Source organism: Acipenser ruthenus, chromosome 23 (genome assembly GCF_902713425.1).
Source record: "Acipenser ruthenus chromosome 23, fAciRut3.2 maternal haplotype, whole genome shotgun sequence".
NCBI lineage: Eukaryota > Metazoa > Chordata > Actinopteri > Acipenseriformes > Acipenseridae > Acipenser > Acipenser ruthenus.
The window spans coordinates 2,068,160-2,086,925 of NC_081211.1; the positions used below are offsets into that span (position 1 = coordinate 2,068,160).

The 18,766-nt window shown below is 39.6% G+C and overlaps 2 protein-coding genes across 3 annotated transcripts; one reads left to right on the forward strand and one right to left on the reverse strand.

The window, feature by feature from the left end:
* Positions 1–516: 516 nt before the first annotated feature.
* On the forward strand, positions 517–8,075 carry LOC117412982 (probable histone deacetylase 1-B). Of its 2 annotated transcripts, none has more exons than XM_034021659.3 (14): positions 517–648; positions 2,352–2,464; positions 2,771–2,888; positions 3,136–3,210; positions 3,496–3,634; positions 3,951–4,092; positions 4,485–4,577; positions 4,842–4,950; positions 5,176–5,316; positions 5,474–5,582; positions 5,720–5,850; positions 6,293–6,439; positions 6,611–6,659; positions 6,873–8,075. In XM_034021659.3, exons 1-14 carry the CDS (start codon positions 597–599, stop codon positions 6,898–6,900), a joined length of 1,446 nt encoding a protein of 481 aa, XP_033877550.1. In that variant the 5' UTR covers positions 517–596; the 3' UTR covers positions 6,901–8,075. The 2 variants fall into 2 exon arrangements, with proteins under 2 accessions (XP_033877550.1, XP_058853386.1); XM_058997403.1 differs by lacking the exon at positions 517–648 and adding an exon at positions 738–834.
* Positions 8,076–13,435: 5,360 nt separating this feature from the next.
* LOC117413808 (MARCKS-related protein 1-B-like) lies at positions 13,436–16,599 on the reverse strand. Its single transcript, XM_034023142.3, has 2 exons — positions 16,310–16,599; positions 13,436–14,842 (listed from the first exon to the last, which is right to left on the reverse strand). Exons 1-2 carry the CDS (start codon positions 16,397–16,399, stop codon positions 14,201–14,203), a joined length of 732 nt encoding a protein of 243 aa, XP_033879033.3. The 5' UTR covers positions 16,400–16,599; the 3' UTR covers positions 13,436–14,200.
* Positions 16,600–18,766: the final 2,167 nt, after the last annotated feature.

Sequence of the window (18,766 nt, forward strand, 5' to 3'; positions counted from 1 at the left end):
ATCGTGCAGTTGTTTTTTGCGTTCAATATGACTAAAAATAATTATATCAAGTTTGGAGCGACAGATTTATATTTTAGAATTTGGATAAGTTTTTTTTTTCACAAAATTCGATTTATTTAGCCGTAAGCCCCACCTCACCTGGAGTCACTATATCAAGAATATGTCAGTGATTGGGGAGCAATATAATATATATTTGGAAACCCCAGGGAAATTAGCTAAAAATTAGCTAGCTGAAAAATAAATAGTTAACAAATGTCAATGGAATTGCAGAAGGACATGCCCCGTACCTGAATGATACGTTTTCGATGAAAATTAACGTCATTGTGGCTCCAATAGACGGCTTCAGCGTGTATTAAACTATTCATCAGAAAGAGCCAAAATGGCGAACATAGGGAAACAGTTTCATAACAGCCGCCACTCTAACGACGCTCCATCGTCGCCGAACCCATAAACGATTGGTTGAAACTCTGAATATTTAAATATCCCGGGGACCATTCTCTATTCTGATTCGTCAAGGGGCTGTCAATCTAGGTGCCGGCAACAGTTAGGCTGCGGATGGGGTAGGTTGGTCGTTCCTGGCTGAATTTGGAGGTAAAATGGCGCTGACTTCTCAAGGAACAAAGAAGAAAGTTTGTTATTATTATGATGGTAAGAATAAAGTTCAAGTCAAATGGGCACATTTGTGCAGCGGAATGTGCCGGGACATGTTTGTGAAAATTCGCGTTTAAGTGTTTTTTTTAATTGAGTCTACAATGAAGATAAGTGGCGTTAGACAGCCATGCAGCATCTCCTGTGTTTATTGGTCGGTAAAATGGGCACTGTTCTTAGTTTACGGTAATAATATTATAATAAGGAAGAGCATGTAATATAAAAAAAAAAATAGATTTTTTTAAACAATTTTTTTTATCAATAATAATTGTAATTTACGGGTGTTTTGTGCTATTATTTTGTGCATATATTTTATGTTCTCTGGTTGTTACTGGTTAAATGTGCTGACATGATCTGTAGCCGTTTTATTCGATAACATTTTTAATTATAACGATCACTGTATCGCTTATTCAAAGTATGGTCCCTTTTGAATGTCATTTACTGTAATTATTTTTTTGTGGGGGTGGAGTATTGTAGCTGAAAAAATGCTTTTAAATATGATTGTCTAAAATGAAATCATTTTCTTTTCTCCATTGTTACTGAGCAGTCCGATTATTTGTTGTCGGGAATTGATTTACGTAAGTTTGTCAACATTATTAAAATAACGCTTTGTATTGATTTAGCCAGTGTGTGGGTGGTCTTTTAATTTTTTGTGGGACCAGTAAATGTCTTTATCTGTACCCGATTTCACCTCGTGTTTGTGTTCTAGTTTTTGCTTTTAATTCCCCCTGGCTTAATTTAACAATAATAAACAATGTGTTCAACCTTGACTTTTGTATTGGGTGATGGAGAAATAAAGTAATGTCAGCATTGATTAGTGTCGAGTTGTCACGTAGGCAAATCAAAGCTGTGTGATGCCTGAGGTGCAGAGACACACAGCCTTCGATATTTGGTTGTTCCTTCCGTGTTTTACCTGTTTAACGAATGCGTTTATCTTGTTGGATTATTTGTTTTAGTTGATACTGTTCAAATAAATCCAGGGGAACGATGGGCATAATTAGCCTATATCCCCTTTGAAATAACGTGGGTACCAGCTTCATTTATTTTAACACATAAAAAATGGTTACTGTTGTAGTGAATATGATGATTGGTTGTTCAGAGTTATTTGGGCAAATTGGTATTGAAATACTAATCGTGGCATTCTTTACTGCAGTGGAAAATGGATGAATCTGTGGGTGTTTTAAACGTTTACATTTCTATTAAGGTTTGGCCTTTGCCAGCTGTAGTTGCAAGGTGTGTGCTTTCTATATGGTTTGTTCACCAGACAGTAATCCTTTTTCATCTACACATTTTTGGAAACGTGTAGTCTTGCTCACTGGTCAAAGTAAGCCATTATTGGAGTTATATGGCTTTTCTGGTTGGTTACAAACTCCCAATATATTGAAGGTGCCTGAAGTTCAAGATATAGACTAAATTGAACTTTGAACTTGCCTAATGGCTGAAAATGTGCTTTGTGTTACATTGGCTAAGTCATAAGTATCAGACTCCTGGAATGCTGATCAAACTTCAACTATTGAGGTTCCATCACCACAAGTGTCTTGGGCTTGCCTTTTGTCTGCGATTTGATGAATTCTCAGTATAACCAACGTACCATTTTCATGGAATGGCTCTTATGCAGAAAATGGAAATATGTTTACTCCAGAGGTTTTATTTCTGGCTATAAAATGCAAGCAGAGAATTCAGTTTTGTGCTTTTTCTTCCAGGGGACGTTGGGAATTACTACTATGGACAAGGGCATCCAATGAAGCCCCACAGAATTCGTATGACCCACAACCTGCTGCTCAACTATGGACTGTATAGAAAGATGGAAATTTATGTAAGTACTACACTTGGCATAGGAATGGCTTTGGGCAAATGTTGATCTTGCAGTGAGTGAATTCAGTAGACAGAAATGTGGGCGAGGCAGTGCTAGTCTTTGTGCTTGGGAGATGCCTAATTTTAAAACTGGCATGGATAATGAAGACTGTTTTCAAAACCTCTTGCATGAATTTCATTAAACTTGCCATAGACATTTGTTGCATGCTGCCAGACTTGCGATGCTACTACCTGAGCTATTGATAAACCTGTGCCTGTTCTACATGGTGGCGTTCCAGGTCTTATGTGTTTTTCTGTTATTTTCCAGCGGCCACACAAGGCAAACGCAGAGGAAATGACAAAGTACCACAGCGATGACTATATAAAGTTCCTGAGGTCTATCCGACCTGACAACATGTCCGAGTACAGCAAGCAGATGCAGAGATGTAAGTACTTGTGCTCGTTTACGGTGTGTTGTAGCAAAATAAAAATAACGCTGTCCTCCAGCAGCAAGACACAGACCTGTTTAAACAGAAGCTTGTATACTTGTGCAACAAGTTTATGAATTGGATCTGAAGTAGGAATTCATCATTCATGTTTCAAAGTAATTGCCTAAACAATACTGGTTTAATGAAATATTTACTGTTTGGAGTGCATGTGTCTGAACCTGCTGTCTTTGCAATGTCTTTACAGTTAATGTAGGAGAAGATTGTCCTGTATTTGATGGTCTGTTTGAATTCTGCCAGCTGTCCACTGGTGGATCAGTAGGTGAGTCCTTATTATTGGTGCTGAAAGATTAATTGCTTGCATTAAACTCATTCATTTAAAAAAAAATTGCAAGATCATGATGAAAGCAACATTTGCGTAGGTTTAAAATGTACATTTAATACTTTTGTTTATACTCTTTGTGAAAGTAAATCCTTTAAGAGAAGAGCACAAAGCTTCCCTATTCTTTCTATCTATATTAAAATCTTGTTTCATGTGTCTAAGGTTCTTTTTTTAAACTTTTTTTTTTGATTGTTTGTTTAAGCGATACGTTTCTTTCTGTTGTAGCCGCAGCAGTAAAGCTAAACAAACAGCAGACCGACATTGCTGTCAACTGGGCTGGAGGTCTGCATCACGCCAAGAAATCTGAAGCCTCTGGATTTTGCTACGTTAATGACATTGTTTTAGCCGTCCTTGAGCTGTTGAAGTAAGTGCAAGATTCACTGTTGATTTTGTCAGAGAGGATGACTCAGAATGCTTGAAACAGTGAATGATTAACTAGACTGGAGAATGCTACAAATCACGTTTTGCAGGTGAATTAAATTTGTATGTATATAGAGAATGCAGCTCAAGAGAATGAGAAAGAATCATTCAGATGTCTAGTTCATTCTTGGGTAATTGATGTGGTAGAAAATTGCTTGACTTGCTTTCTCACTGTTTAGGGTTGATTTTGTATCCATTCAAGGTGTGCAAGGCTCTGAAAGATTATGACGCTTGTTGATGCTGGCTGTGTTTCCTTTCAGATACCATCAGAGAGTCTTGTACATTGACATTGATATCCACCATGGAGACGGCGTAGAAGAAGCTTTCTATACAACAGACCGTGTCATGACTGTATCGTTCCATAAGTATGGAGAGTACTTCCCAGGAACCGGAGACCTCAGAGTAAGTAGGACATCTGCTCTTGTTACCCTTTTCCACTAATGGGGATTTAGAGTTGTGTGTTTAGAGGTCAATTGAATACAGTATTAGGGCCTCTTCTTGTATTCTCTGATTGATTGCTTCAAGAAATTGGAATCCCAGCACAAGAAGTAGAATTTTCAATAGTAGTTTGGTTAAATAATGAGCAGTCACTATTTAAATTATCCATTGCATTGCACTTTGATCCATTCCAAGCTTTACTGTGCTTTTCAATAGACACTTCCAAGCTTGAATGACCTCAAGGCTCGCCACACAGACTGGAGTAGCCCAAACAGCAATGCAATCAGTGTTTCCATTCCTGTTAAGTTTATCAAATTTCAGTAAAAAAACAAACTTTTTTTGTTGTTTTTTTACAGGATATTGGAGCAGGCAAGGGCAAGTACTATGCTGTGAACTACCCACTCAGGGACGGAATAGATGACGAATCCTATGAAGCCATATTCAAACCAGTAAGTGCTCATATAGCTATACTTCTGTTTGTTGACTTGAATATTGTTTTAAATTGGTATAGTATAAGTGAGTGTTAGAACTCTGATCCACTATCTTGCCACAACTCTTTTGAAAAGACTATTAAGGAGATTTGTAACCTTGCATAATAAAATGAATAATTTAGCATTTTCTTTTATTTATTTCCTTTCTTCCAAAGGTACAGTTACTCAGGTTTAATAGACTGGTCTTGTTTTCCATCCTAAATGGATTGTTGTTCACTGCAGATCATGTCTAAGGTGATGGAGATGTACCAGCCTAGTGCCATTCTGCTACAATGTGGCGCTGACTCGCTATCCGGAGACAGACTGGGCTGCTTCAACTTGACCATCAAAGGTACGTAGATGGGAAGAAAGCCAGCAAACGTATTCTAAATCAGAGCTTGAAAACTAGGGTGGCTTGGTCTCGCTCTGTTGAATAACTTTTACTGAAAATGCAGTGATGGTTGCTTTGTAGCATATTGGTCGAGGGTCATACAATTGAGCACCTCAACTGGACAAAAGGTTTGCAATTTGGAGCACCTTACTACATATTAATTATTTTTTTGTAATTTTAATTAAGGGCATGCCAAGTGTGTGGAATACATGAAGAGCTTTAACCTGCCCTTGCTGATGCTGGGAGGAGGAGGCTACACTATTCGCAATGTGGCCAGGTGTTGGACATATGAAACCGCTGTAGCTCTGGACACTGAAATTCCAAACGGTGAGTTTTGCCAATCAGACATTCTGAGATCACTGACCTGCAGGGGAAACTTCAAGAGAAACTTCTGTGTTATGTGAAACTTTTTGTAATGTAACAAACTGATTTCTGGTTATACTACGTGTGTTTTGAAAAGTTTTTCGCAACTTTATTTTTCCAGAGCTGCCATATAATGACTACTTCGAATACTTTGGTCCTGATTTTAAACTCCACATCAGCCCTTCAAACATGACAAACCAAAATACTAATGATTATCTGGAGAAGATCAAGTAAGTGCTGAAAGCCTTTGTGCTTTCATATTTGGTTTTCTTGTCATCACTGTTTTAATGTCTTCCATACATGACCAATACATTTTTCTGAAGTCCAGATTTTAAAACCCTTCTGAAATGCCCTTGTTTCTTTGCAGGCAGCGTCTGTTTGAGAACCTGCGCATGCTGCCTCATGCCCCTGGGGTACAGATGCAGGCCATCCCAGAAGACGCCATTCAGGGGGACAGCGGGGAGGAGGACGAGGAGGACCCAGACAAGCGCATCTCCAGTATGTTGAACGGGGCCGGTGAAACCCCCACAATAAATAGCGATGGAGAATCCTAATGGGTTATCATTAGTCTGAATGTACATGGAAAACATAGAATCCTAGACCTGCTCGTTTAAAGGATTATTAACTGACTGACAATAAACAGAAGGTGCATCAGTACTAAAACGTGGGGAGAACAACCCCATTCTTTATGTTCAAGGTGGATGATGACTTGTGTCAGAATAAGCTAAATATTTATGGGAATTCTGTTTGGTCGACTCTATTGCCATTGGACCATAGTCTTGCTTGTGACCGAACCCCTCTACCTGCGATGCTACCGAGCAGACGGTCTGCTACCACAAACCATTGATCCTGTCTTGGATAGGCTCAAGAGTACATCGATGGTACATCAAGGCTTGTACAACAAAATAGGTTGATTTGTATTTTGTCTTCCCTGTTGCAGTTCGTGCCCATGATAAGAGGATAGCCTGTGATGAAGAGTTCTCTGACTCCGAGGATGAAGGGGAAGGAGGACGCAGGAATGTTGCTAATTACAAGAAGGCCAAGCGTGTCAAGACTGAGGAGGAGAAGGACGGCGAGGAGAAAAAAGGTACATGATGACCAGGACTTATTGATGTGACTGAGCAAGTCATCTTCAGCAACAAGGCATGAGCATTTCTCTGCCCCAGTTACTGTTGTGGAAGTCCAGAGAGTGTGAAGTTGGTTCCTGTAATGTGGTTCTGGCATTGTACTTTTGCTGTTAACCTTTTTTTCATTCTAGATGTAAAAGAGGAGGAAAAGGCAAAAGAAGAGAAAACAGAAGCAAAGGTGTACGTATATGGTTAATTGTATTGTGAGGGAATGAAATTTAGCCAACATATAAGAATGCTGGGGGTTGTAAAAAGATGTATTTGTCACAATTGCTGTAATCATTAATGTTAATATCTTCTCTTATTGTGGCGCGCAATCAGTCATAATGTTTCAACCAGTTTAGATTCACAAGTTCAGTGATCTGATTGCCGTGTGCTTTCCTAACCCAACAGGGCAAAAGAAGAGGCAAAGTCGTCCTAGAAGAAGCCCAAGCCCAGGCTCCTCACCTGTTGCATGACTTGCATTAGTATTTTAGAAACCCGTTTTAGAATTCCAGTTTTTAATTATTATTGAATGAACCATGTACATTTTTTATTTCTAAGCGCCTCTCAATTGTGGTCTAGCACAACGGGCGGGGGGTGGGGGTGGGGGGGTGGATTTTAGACTGCAAGATGGGACAGTGTCTAGTTTTATACGCTAGTGGGTTCTGGAATTTCAGTTTGGGTCATCTGTTTTTGGTTTTAATATACTGTCAGTGTTTTTTATTTTGTTTTTCTTCCTTCCTTTTTGTGACACTGATGCGCATATTATGGACCAGGGGTGTGAACCTTCAAATGAAATCTATAGAGACATTCATAAAGTACTTTTTAAAATACGTTTTGGAAGTAGCTCCAGTAAATTAAATCATGGCTATTGCTGAAGAACGATGTGATTGAAGTCACATAGAGGTGCATTTTGTATATTGACTCTTCATTTGTTTAGCGACGAATGCTTTATTTCTAAAGCATTGCACTTAAGCTTAAAGTGGGAATTTATAATGATGGCTGTGTTTGTCTTTGTTAAATGCAACGTAATGTATAACAGAAGGACTTTAGTCTGGTATCGTTCTAATGATGTGCAGATTTGGAAGCCATTTACAGACACAATAATAAATTGTGGGTTACAGACTGAACTTTCCCAGATGGATGTCTTGCTGACTCCTGGTAATGTCTTTGTTCAGAATGACTGGGCAGCAGCTGGCAAGTTCACTGTGGCGCTTGTACAAATGCAGAAGGACATCCCAAGGGTGTCTGGTAAAAAATTGAGCTTAGCAATGAACTGTAATAATCTTGCTAACTATTTAAAATTGAGTTTAATCCCTGATCTGTGACGTGAAGAAACATGTAAGTTATTGAATGCAGAACAGTGGCGTTCTTTCAGACTGTTTCAAGAGTGGGAAAGGGGATCCTGCGCTACTGAGAGTGATGCTCTTTTCTGCGCACTGCCGAAGGTCCAAATGCCCCAGAATGTGCTGCTTGTGTGCATCTCCAAGAAGCTCAGATTGCATCCACTCATCTGAAGAATCTTATTTTTTTTTCTGTGTTTTGTTTTCTTCTTGAAATCCTTATTTCACGTTTTTTGAAATCTTTGTAATAAAAAGGTACATTTCTACCCAACAGTATTTTTGCCTTTGTATTTTAGATGTAAGTTTTAAAGTATTTTGGTTGAACTAAACTCAGTTAATTCTGTTGGTTTGGTTAACTGTTGCATAAATTACAGTTGGTACAGAATTGTAGTTCTTTTTTCCTATGGTTAACGCCATTACCATTTGCAGCCACTGGGTGGTGCACATGCCCCATGCATGAGGTGATCAAATGCTATAGGTTCTGCTGTTTACTGGACAGCACAAGGCAGTGGTTCTCCAGAATTTTCACTGTAAAAGGGACCACATGTGCTGTTCTCTGCTTCAGACATTTGTCTAATATAAAGTAAGTACTATTATAAGTACATAATTCCACACTGACCACTTTTCAACCATTGTAATAGGGTATGCAGAATTACTCCGCCAACATTAACCTACTGGAAAATATATATCAATTTGCAATCCCAGTTTTATTTTAATTACTTAATGGGCAGCACAAGAAACCCCAGTACTAATGTTCTGTTGATTGCTTATTTATTGCCACAAAGGGGCCTCGGAGAGGTCCGGTATTGATTTGAAACCGAGGCAAAGATCACAATGGACGTAAAACTGTTTAAAAGTTTGGGCATCGTGATAGACTTGTGAACACCAAGCAGAATTAGAGATCACTAATCCAGGTTTAATCCATGTATTTACTATCAATGGTTACCCCTTTTTGTTGAAAACAGCATGGGTGGTTGCTTGTATCTTCTCCTTCAATGTGGAATATGTAAGGCAAAGCTGTAGTTAAAGTTATTGCATGTGCCTGGTATCTAATGCCACCATGTGTTTGGAGATGTTGAAAAAGACTTCCAGTCGAAATCATTGTCGTGTATCATTGAATTTTTTTATGAAGTTACTTTAAATATTTTGTGTCATTCAAATGATTGCAATCTGAGCTACAGCGCAGACACTAGGGTGCAGCAGTATAGCGTTGTATTGGAAATGCATTTCCTAGATTTAATGTGACAGTAACATCAGTCGGGTGTAGTTAATCCTTGGCAGATTGATTACTTTTGTCAAGACAGATGTCAAAAAATTACTAACCGCCAGTTCCATTTTTTTTTTCTTGTGATAGAAGGAATTTGAGAGAAATGGAAAAGTTTGTTTTTGTTTTAAGAATTTGGTGCAGGATGTAACCCTAAAGCCATTTCCTGCTGGGCGTCCCAGTGAAATCTAGCAAAGCTGCGGAAACATTCAAGGCATTTCCTGTCTCCCCCATTCACTGAACTCCCAGGTCAGAGGTTAACATTTCAATGCACACAACTCTGAAATGTGGGGGAGAAGGTCTGTTCACAGAACGAGAAGAATCAATAAGTCTAGTTGGTTTTAATGTATGTTCCGGATGTGGAAACCTCAAGACTGCAAGATATGTGAGGTTTACAGAACTGGAAAGCCCAGTGCTTAGTAGTACATTTTAGTTTAAGTGGGCTATTTCCTACTTAAAGGGATTGCCCTAATGATTTATTTTTTTACCTTTTCAATATCTTAAACACATTCTCTATGGTCAGTTCTGCTTTGATCATTATTTACCATGCACACTAACCAGGTTGGGGTCAGTTCCCTTTATTAAGTTCCAATTCCATTGTAAAATGAATTCCGATTCCCTTTTAATCCATTCCAGTTCTAAGTCCTTCAGAATTGTCCTTTCAGCCACTTCTAAAGCAGGGTTCTCTTGAAAACGACACTAGAGCGTGCACAACATTAATTTGTGCCCCTTCTCTGAACCTTTGCTTTTCTCAGTTGCAGAAGTGGCAGAAATTAAAATGGTACCGCTATGTTTTGCAAAGACAGAAGCAAGCTCCTCTGAGTGGGTTAACTGCAGTGGAATTTACCAGGGCAGGAAGTCAAAAGAAGGTCCTCCATCTTTTTTCCCCTCACTGCATAGCATATTGTCTGTGACTTTTCACAACACAGGCAATGTTCCAGTCATACACAGCTGTTATCTACACGCTGTTTTAACTGCTAGAAAGACATTTTAACCCTTTAACTGCAGCAACAAAAATGTCCTATATGCCAAATTCAAAATACAAGTTTCTTAAACATTGATATTAACATTTCACGGAAAATGTACTGATCTCAATGTCTCTTTTGTGCATTCATTTCCACGATGCTGTGAGTATTCAATATGTTTTTCTATTTACAAGCTCAAGCAGCATGTGTTGCTTTTTTTTTTTTTTTTTTAAGGTTGCAGCTCATTCTAATTTGATTGAAGCGTTTTTCGTACATGCATATTTTTTTAATGCTCAATGGAACATTTCATAACTTGCAATTCCAGCTTGCATTCGTGTAATGTTAAGTTTGACTATTTGGCTGGAGTTCTGAGCTTGCACAACATTTTTGTTATCTTTACGAGGTAAGGCAATCAAAGAAAAGTGAAACTAGCCACTAGATAGTAAAATGAGTATTTTCTTAGTGCTTTTTACAGGAACAAATACAATCTCCCACCAAGCTCACATGCATATTTACAAAGTTTTACTATGCTTTTGTTTAAGCCTGTTTCTAAGAATAAAATATAGTTCACTTTTCATAAAACTGTTCTTGATTGCTGTTGCCTTATTTCATGAATATCAAACTGTATTTTATTCATAAAAACATTATTTAAATACCTCATGAGTTAAACCAGTGTGGATAGATCCTACTATCACAAATATGAATCAAGACACACATTAAATAAATATGTACAAAAATACAAAATACAATTCGCCCTCAAGCACAAAAACCAGCAGTTCTTGATGCTTCAAAGGGCGTCGCTGCTAGTCTGCAGACTTTGAAATGGAAGGTTTTTGCTCCGAGACATCAAAAGGAGGCCCTTTGGCTTTACTTTTTATTTTGTTTCGTTTTTAAATCCCGGAGGTGTTGCCCCGAGCCCTCATAAAAATTGTCAAAACCCTGAAACACAGACCAAGCTATTTGGTCTATGGGTTCAAAGACCCAGCCACCCAACTCAGCCCAGCAAGTGACCTTTCAACCCCTTTCAAGTGGCACTAGACAAGCCTAGCTTAATTACAAGTCTGCCTGGGCCTATGAGTTACTTGAGGGGTGTAAGGTTTGCTTTATGATAAAGTACTGGAGAAGAAGCTGTTTATTCCCTGCAGTTAACAGATGGACAGCCAACCAAGAGAAAACAGAATCTTGCATACGGACATATCTGGTTACTTAAGTTTGCGAGGATGAAACAGGGAATTGACATTTGTATGCTTCGGAACAGTTTAGCTGCACACGTCTGAGTTTATCGTGTGCATCTTGGTGTTGGAGTATGATTGTATAGGAAAGCAGAAGGATCTCAGTGGCTTTTTATTTCATTTAAGTTTATTGATCATTCAGTGTATCCACCAGACCAGATTCCTTGCTCTGCAGTGAATATATATATATATATATATATATATATATATATATATATATATATATATACAGATAAACACCTCCCTTCTTACTGTACACTGTATTGTGTTTAAGCTGTCTACTTAAAAAGATCCATTGCTTGCAAGACTGCTGCTTGAGATCTTTGCATGTAGCTCGTTTATAAAAGAGCCACAGGTTTCTGTTTGCATTATTTCATGTGTAAGTGAGATTTAATAGCACAATAACCCTGAACGTCTCAGTCCACTGCACTTCAAAGTGGGCCCCTAGGTGATTTACTTCATATAATTGTTCCATTGATTTCAAAGTTGTTTATTCTAGCCATGCTGTGCTTCCTTTGGGAAACCAAATGGGCTTTTCATTTTCACTTTCACTGCTGCGGTGAAAGAGACCCCTCCTGGAGGAGATGGCTTTGAAGACAGGAACCTGTGGTCACTCCTGTGATTTTCAATTGGGACCGCATGGGGTAAGGAATGGAACTGGACGCCTTTCTGATCTGGAATCCCAACCCTTCACTTATCTGTCTAGAACAATTCTAGACAAAGGTCCCATACACAACAGAATGAAATGGAATGGGTTGAGAGCCCACCACCTCGCTGGGACACCCCCATCCCATCCCATCCCATAGTAAACTGGACCCAAAGGGGTGCCTAGAGCAGTGGAGAGGGAAGGATGCAAATTAATCAGAAGCACTCAAACCCAGTGTATCCGTTTGCTATAGTTGTAGAAAGTTCTAAAAACATCATGGGTTAGTCAGTTTTGCCATCACCATAGATAAAGTGTTAACATGTGCTCCAGATTTTAGTGGTGCCTCAAACCACTGAAAAAAAGACCCAACAAAATTAGCAGACAAAAATAAAAGCTTGTGTCGTGTTGAAATGAGTTGCGATCCAACGTCACAGTGGTTTGTGGCTGCCCCTGGGATCTGTTCATCTAACTGAATACTGTCAGCTAAGAGTGAAACAAGAATAGGAAAGCTGTATTGAGCTATGCTGCAGAGCAATGGAAAAACATATTGTAATTAAATAGAAAAAATGACCAAATAAAAATGAGCATTTTAAATGTTAATCTACATTTAGTAAGGGGTATGTGATTAAACTACACTAAATACAGGTGTAGGCTATCGTAACACTATCAATAGGGTGGGGAAGTTAACCTAGACTCCATGACCAGCCCTCAAGCCTGTATTGACTCCCTACATTTCAAAAGGGAGATTTTGTAATCTGTGCTCAGCACCTGTAAAGGCACCACTCATACAATGCTGTAAAATATAAACTACCCCCCCTAGTGCCTGTCATTCTGCAATACTATTTACTCTCTCCACGTTATCAAAGGGTAACAGCACAGCTGTTACCACAGCAGCAAACAGACATTCTGTGACTGCTGTTTAAACAAAACCACACCTGAAGGAGTCACCTGCTTTCAGCAGCAGGCTTCTGTATTAAACATAGTGTCAGCACCATAAAGATAACAATCTGTTTCAATGTTGTTACTCAGTCAATGTGTTTGTGTCTTATCTAATGTGAACTGTAATGCCACCACAAGGAGTGTTTTTATAGCAGTGTAATCCAAGTGTATTACTTACAGCCTAGAAGAATCAGGGACAGATTGTGAGGCAACATTAACAAATGAGGAAAGGCAGACAGGCGTTTTGTATGGGGCAATTATTCCCTACAATACAAACAGGAGGCTCAGACAACACATACTGTTTGTTCGTGCTGAGTTAGCAATGGAGCCACGTTGCCAACGCTTCTTTGCTTAGGCAGATAAAAAGGTGGGTTTAAAACATGATTAGCGGCAAGAGCCAAGCAATAACCCTCCCCCCGGCATAATTACCAGCAATGACAGGTATTGAAGTCATTTGGCAAGCCAGTTTAATTCTATGAAACTACGTCAACCAGGTGTGCCTCGTTCTGCATCCCCGGCACCAATTGCTCCAACCAAAGACGGAAAGGGCCTACAGAACTAAATAAGACTTTACACAACACACGCTTCAGGGATTTTAACATTTATTCACACAACATTACAATAACCATTAACATTTTAACGTTAGCAAAAAAAAACAAAAAGGCCAAAATTGTATTTACAAAAAGCAGAGAAAGGTTTACATATTACTACAACTCCCTTAACTAAAGTGTTGCTGGTTTGTTTTTGTATTTTAGCCACACAAACAAAAAAAATAAAAATACTAAGCTTCTGTTTAAAATGTCCGTTGGTTTCTACGCAGCCGAGATGCTTGAAACGGGGGTAAACAAAGCTGGGAAGTAGAATGCTAAAACTTAAAAGGAATTTCCATTGAGAAGTCATTTAAAAAAGGCGGACAGTCCATCCAGTTTCATTCCAGCACAGGAGACATCAGAGGCAAATCACTGGAAATGCCACGCCTTTAACCAAGATTGAAAGTTTTTTTTTTTTTGCCAAGTACAGCAAGAAATGTCAGATTTGGATCTTTTAAAAACCTCCACCTGCAAGTACAGAACTTCAAAAAAAAAAAAATGGCAAAAAAAGGAATCATTTCATCAAATGAACTTCGTACAATCCACACTTTGACATCCTTAAGAACTCACGTGAAACATGGAGAAAAACTGGAACTAAAAGACTTGTGTGAAACCGGGATGTTTGGATAGATTTGTTTTGTTTGATACAATTTAAATTGCCGAGGCAGTGACCAGACAGGTGTTGGCTGTGAATTCATTATAAAGAACGTGGCACAAGCAGTCTTTTGTTTCGATAACAGTCCACAACTCTGAAATGCGTTTACTCTTCGTTCTGCTCGGAAGATGCGGGTGTTGAACTGGATTCCTCGGTTGTTTCTGCTGGTTTTGGAAGCTCCTCTGCGGCTGCTACCTCAGGCTTGGCCTCACTGGTCTCCGGCTGACTCTCGGCTGCTGCCGCCTGGGTCTGCTGCTCCTCTGCTGCAGCGGCAGTCTCTTCTGGTTTGGCTGCTGCCTCTTCGTTGCTGGCTTTGGTTTCTTGTCCCTCACTCTCCTCGGTTTTCGTTTCTTCAGTGGTTTCTTCTTTAGCCTCGCTAGAGACAGTGGCCTCGGCGGAAGGGCTACTTTCCTCAGCCTTCGCTTCGGTCTTCTCCTCGGCCAGCGGGGTGACAGGAGACTCGTCCTTGGTGCTCTCCCCAGTGTTTTTCTTCGTCTTTCTCAGCGACAGACCCTTGATTTTGAAGGAGTTCTTCAGGGAGAACTTCTTTTTCTTCTTCTTGGGGGTCTCCTTGGTCGCCTCCCCGTCGGTTTTGGCCGCTTCTCCCTCGGCTTGCGGCGCAGGCTCAATGGCATCTCCAGAACCGGTCTCGGTCACCGGTTCGGCGGAACCGTTCCCATTTGCCGGTTCCGTGTCGCCCTCAGCCTTGGGGGAGGCATCACCATTGGTCTTTACATGGCCATTCTCCTACAAGAGAGATGAGAGTTTGTTTAGTATATTTGATAATTATACACTGGTGCCATTTCAGTATTCGTAACTACATGTTACACAAAAAACAAAGACTGCACACAAAATAGTTAGTCCTTCGAATGGGGCAAGACCACCACACCCCCTCATTAGCATGTGGCGTCGTCACCGAAAACAATTCATTTTAAAACGCCCAAGCTTTGGTAAAACTACGCATCGAGTGTAGCAGAAAAAAATAAAGCTACAAAACAGTACATAGGAAGAGAATCGTCCGCTAAGAAATACATTTTAACTTATCGCAATACAATTCAGACACACCTTTCTGTAGATGACTTTTGCACCCCACGCTAGGTGGCGCTGTTGATCCACGTAAAAATCTGCGTAGGCAGCATCTCCAACAAAAGAAAGTAATGCTCATCGCTTTGTTAATGAAATGTGGAATTGTGACGATGCATTCAAACGCACTTATTTAAATATACTATATATAAAAAGGGACAGTTTTTATGTAAAACAAAATGGTGTCCAGAATGGGATTTCAGTTGAATCCGCGCTTAAATGTAGCCACATGTACGGCTGGATTTAAGCATTAGATATAATTATTTTTTGTATCATCACTCTTCAAAACAAGTCGAGTCCCTCCAAAAACAAACATTTATAATAAAGTAAAATCTGAAAAAACAAACACACCATTCAGAGCAGTACGCACCCTGCAAAGAGCAACAACTAGGTAAATTACTTCTACCCTACCTTCGTATATATACGGTATATTTTATAGTGTTTATATAAAATTACGTTATTTGGTAGCAGATACCAGACATATGTCCCCCTCTGATGCATGCACAAATAAAAATGTATTTAAAGCCGTCTCTTTTACACGCCAGAAAGGATGAACAAAACGCGCTCCGTTCTAATTTGCATCCCGGGGTGCAGACGTGACCTCCTTTGTTCTCGGTATCGACCAAATTCTGGGTGAAAACTGTTTTAGCGCGAAGCTAAGGGTGGCTACTATTCAAATATGACTCAAAACCATGCGCTTTTTAGTTTTCATCCTGAAACTAAAAGGAGGCTTTAAAAAAATCGTTGCTAGAGACGTTTTTTGAAGGTGCAGCTCGATGTGGCCAGGTTTAAATAGACACGTTTGTAAGCCATCTGGTCAAACAGAGCATTCTTCTTCGGATAAATATTAATGAACAGCATCTGCGTTTATGCGTGTCTCTCTCCATAAAACAAATACAATTAAAAAAAACTTTAAGGTTTCTAATGTTTAGATACCGAAACAGTAAGACACCGTGTTACTCTCGTCTCTTCATATTCTATAAAGACAATTCTTGTTTTATGAACTCAACTGTTGGATTTTTTAAATTTTTTAAACATCAGCGTTCCAAGAAAGTTTTCACCCAAAGCGCAGCGTGCGAATTTCACTAAAATAAATAAAAAAAACACAAAAAAAGTTTATTTCAACCTTACCTGGCCATTGGTTTTAACTGCTGCTGGGTCAGTTACTGCAGATTTGTTGCCTTCAACGACCACTCCTCCCTTTGACTGCTGGGAACCCATCCTTAAGTCTGTTTTGTTGTATTTAAAAAAGAAAACAAAACGAAAAATAAACTTAACGTGTTTTAAAAATCCACTCCTGCGAACGATTCAGTGCAAACAGATGAACCCAGAAAAAAATCCAAAGTGATTCTACTACAACAGTCAGTCCAGACCCTCTATTTCTCTTTATCTGTGAACCTCTTCAATCTCCCGACAGAAATATCGAATGCTGCTCCAAAAAAGATTCCAAACTCCACCCACAAGGCGGGGACACCTAACGTGTCACCCAATCAGAGGCAGCCGAGGGTAGGGGCTTTTTCGTGGGGGGATTTCATCTCTGAGAATCTGTGGGGTCGTATTTGCTCAGTTGCCTGGAAATGAAAGAAAAAGTTAATTTTTAATTTTTTTTTTTAATAAAGTTAAACAACATTCTCATGTAACGTGCATTAAATGAATGTCCCTCTGGGATGTGCACCAGCGTTGTAAAATGTGTCGCTGGTTGTTGGCTGTGTTTTAGCAGCCTACGACAGACACTGTAGTACGTGGTTTTATTGAACTGCGATTGTATCACACGGGATCTTTGCTATTTGGTAGTAGAATTTAACATAACCATAGCGTTTTTCTTTCTCGAATCCGTGTAGTTTAAATTACACACACACACACACACACACACACACACACACACACACACACACACACACACACACACATATATATATATAGATAGATAGATTATTATATTTTTTTTTTTTACTTTTTTATCATTTAGTAGTACGTTGGGTGGGAACGCCGGACCCCAATTCAATAGGCTCCTTATCAGCGGGGCAGTGAAGGGGGATGGTAGAACAATTCATCCCCTTACACGTCCCCTTAGCTGGTTTACAGGAAGGACTCTTCTAGTACACAATAACTGACTTGTTAACCATATTAAAAGGTGCCCAAAATCTTAATCAAAACGTGTGCTATTCTCTGCCCACAAACATGTAGCAATGCCTGTGTTTTGTTTTTTTTTCTCTCTGCCAAGCTCCCAGTGGGTTTTCATTGCTGTCTAGAAAAGCAAAAGGCACTGGCGTTGCAAGCAATGCTTTGTATGCACACCATTATCTGTTTATCACTGTATTATTAACTAGCACCAGTGGCCTAGTGCTGCCAGCATGCTGGCGCATATACAACTGTAGCTGGATGTTGTAAACATGCTGTTTTCTCTGTGATGCAATGTGCTTGTGCAAGTTTTTGGGCAGGTAAATCCGTAAACTGCAGTTCCATATGAAGGTGCAGTGCAAATACAGTATCCTAGCTGGTGGTCCGGCATTGCCCACCCTCCCTCTCTCTACTACTCTGGCCTGGAGGGTCTGCCCTCTTGAGTGGAGAGCGGGTAGTTCTTCACTCCATGCCCAATGCCCGTCCAATCCAATCTGATAAACTGCCTGCCTTGGCAGTTTTGAAAAGCTGAGACAGACAGCCACATTCATTTCACTTGATTGAAGTAAACCAGATTCGAACCCAGGCCTCCGGAGGTAAAAGACAACAGACTCACTCAGTGCTATAGAACACATGCCTGCCGTTCACACAGCCCAGCTTGCTCAACCCAGTTTTGGCTGACAGCACAGCTCATCAATCCAAATGCTGAGATGCTACAGTTTTAGAAGCTAGTCAGCTGCCATTATGACAATCGTGTTTTGTACGCGCCATAGAATTGTGTTTATTTTATTGCTGGATCAGGTGTTGTAATCATACACCTGCCATATTGAGTTAGGTAATGAAACATTGAACACATATGCAAATAGCCTGCATTGTTAGAAGCCCTGGGGAAAGCACCTGCCTTCACTTTGGAACATATTGAGTAACCTATAGCAACCAATATGATACCTGATCTGAATAAGCTAAGTTAGGAAAATGCTTTTTCTATTTTGTTTTTCCATTAGTTTACATGGGGAAAAAATGGCATCCTGATATGAGGTCATCATTCATTTGCATCTTCCATATGTCCCCATATAAAGACGAGAAAATAGTTTTTTTTTTCTGTCCCTATGCATGAAAGGGTTAAATGCCTTTTAATTAAACCACCTACCTAAACATACTGTAGTTCTTCTCTTTAACGTTTCTCTCGGAATTTCTATTAAACTTTCCTCAAAGCACTATCACTCAACAATCTTAAACTGTATCTCTTTTTTTGTTTTGAAGAAGAAGAAGAATTCTAATGCAACCCACAAAGTTGAGTGTAAAGCCCCCCTGAGTCATCCTACAAACATCAATCTTCTATAGAAATGCTGAGTGTTGGTGTGAGTGGTCCAAAAAACATTAACTTCGCAGCCCCAGTCGTAATCAGCCAGCATTTTCTATTGGAATCAGGCTTTCCTCCTGGGAGCTACAGTGCTATTTCAGATG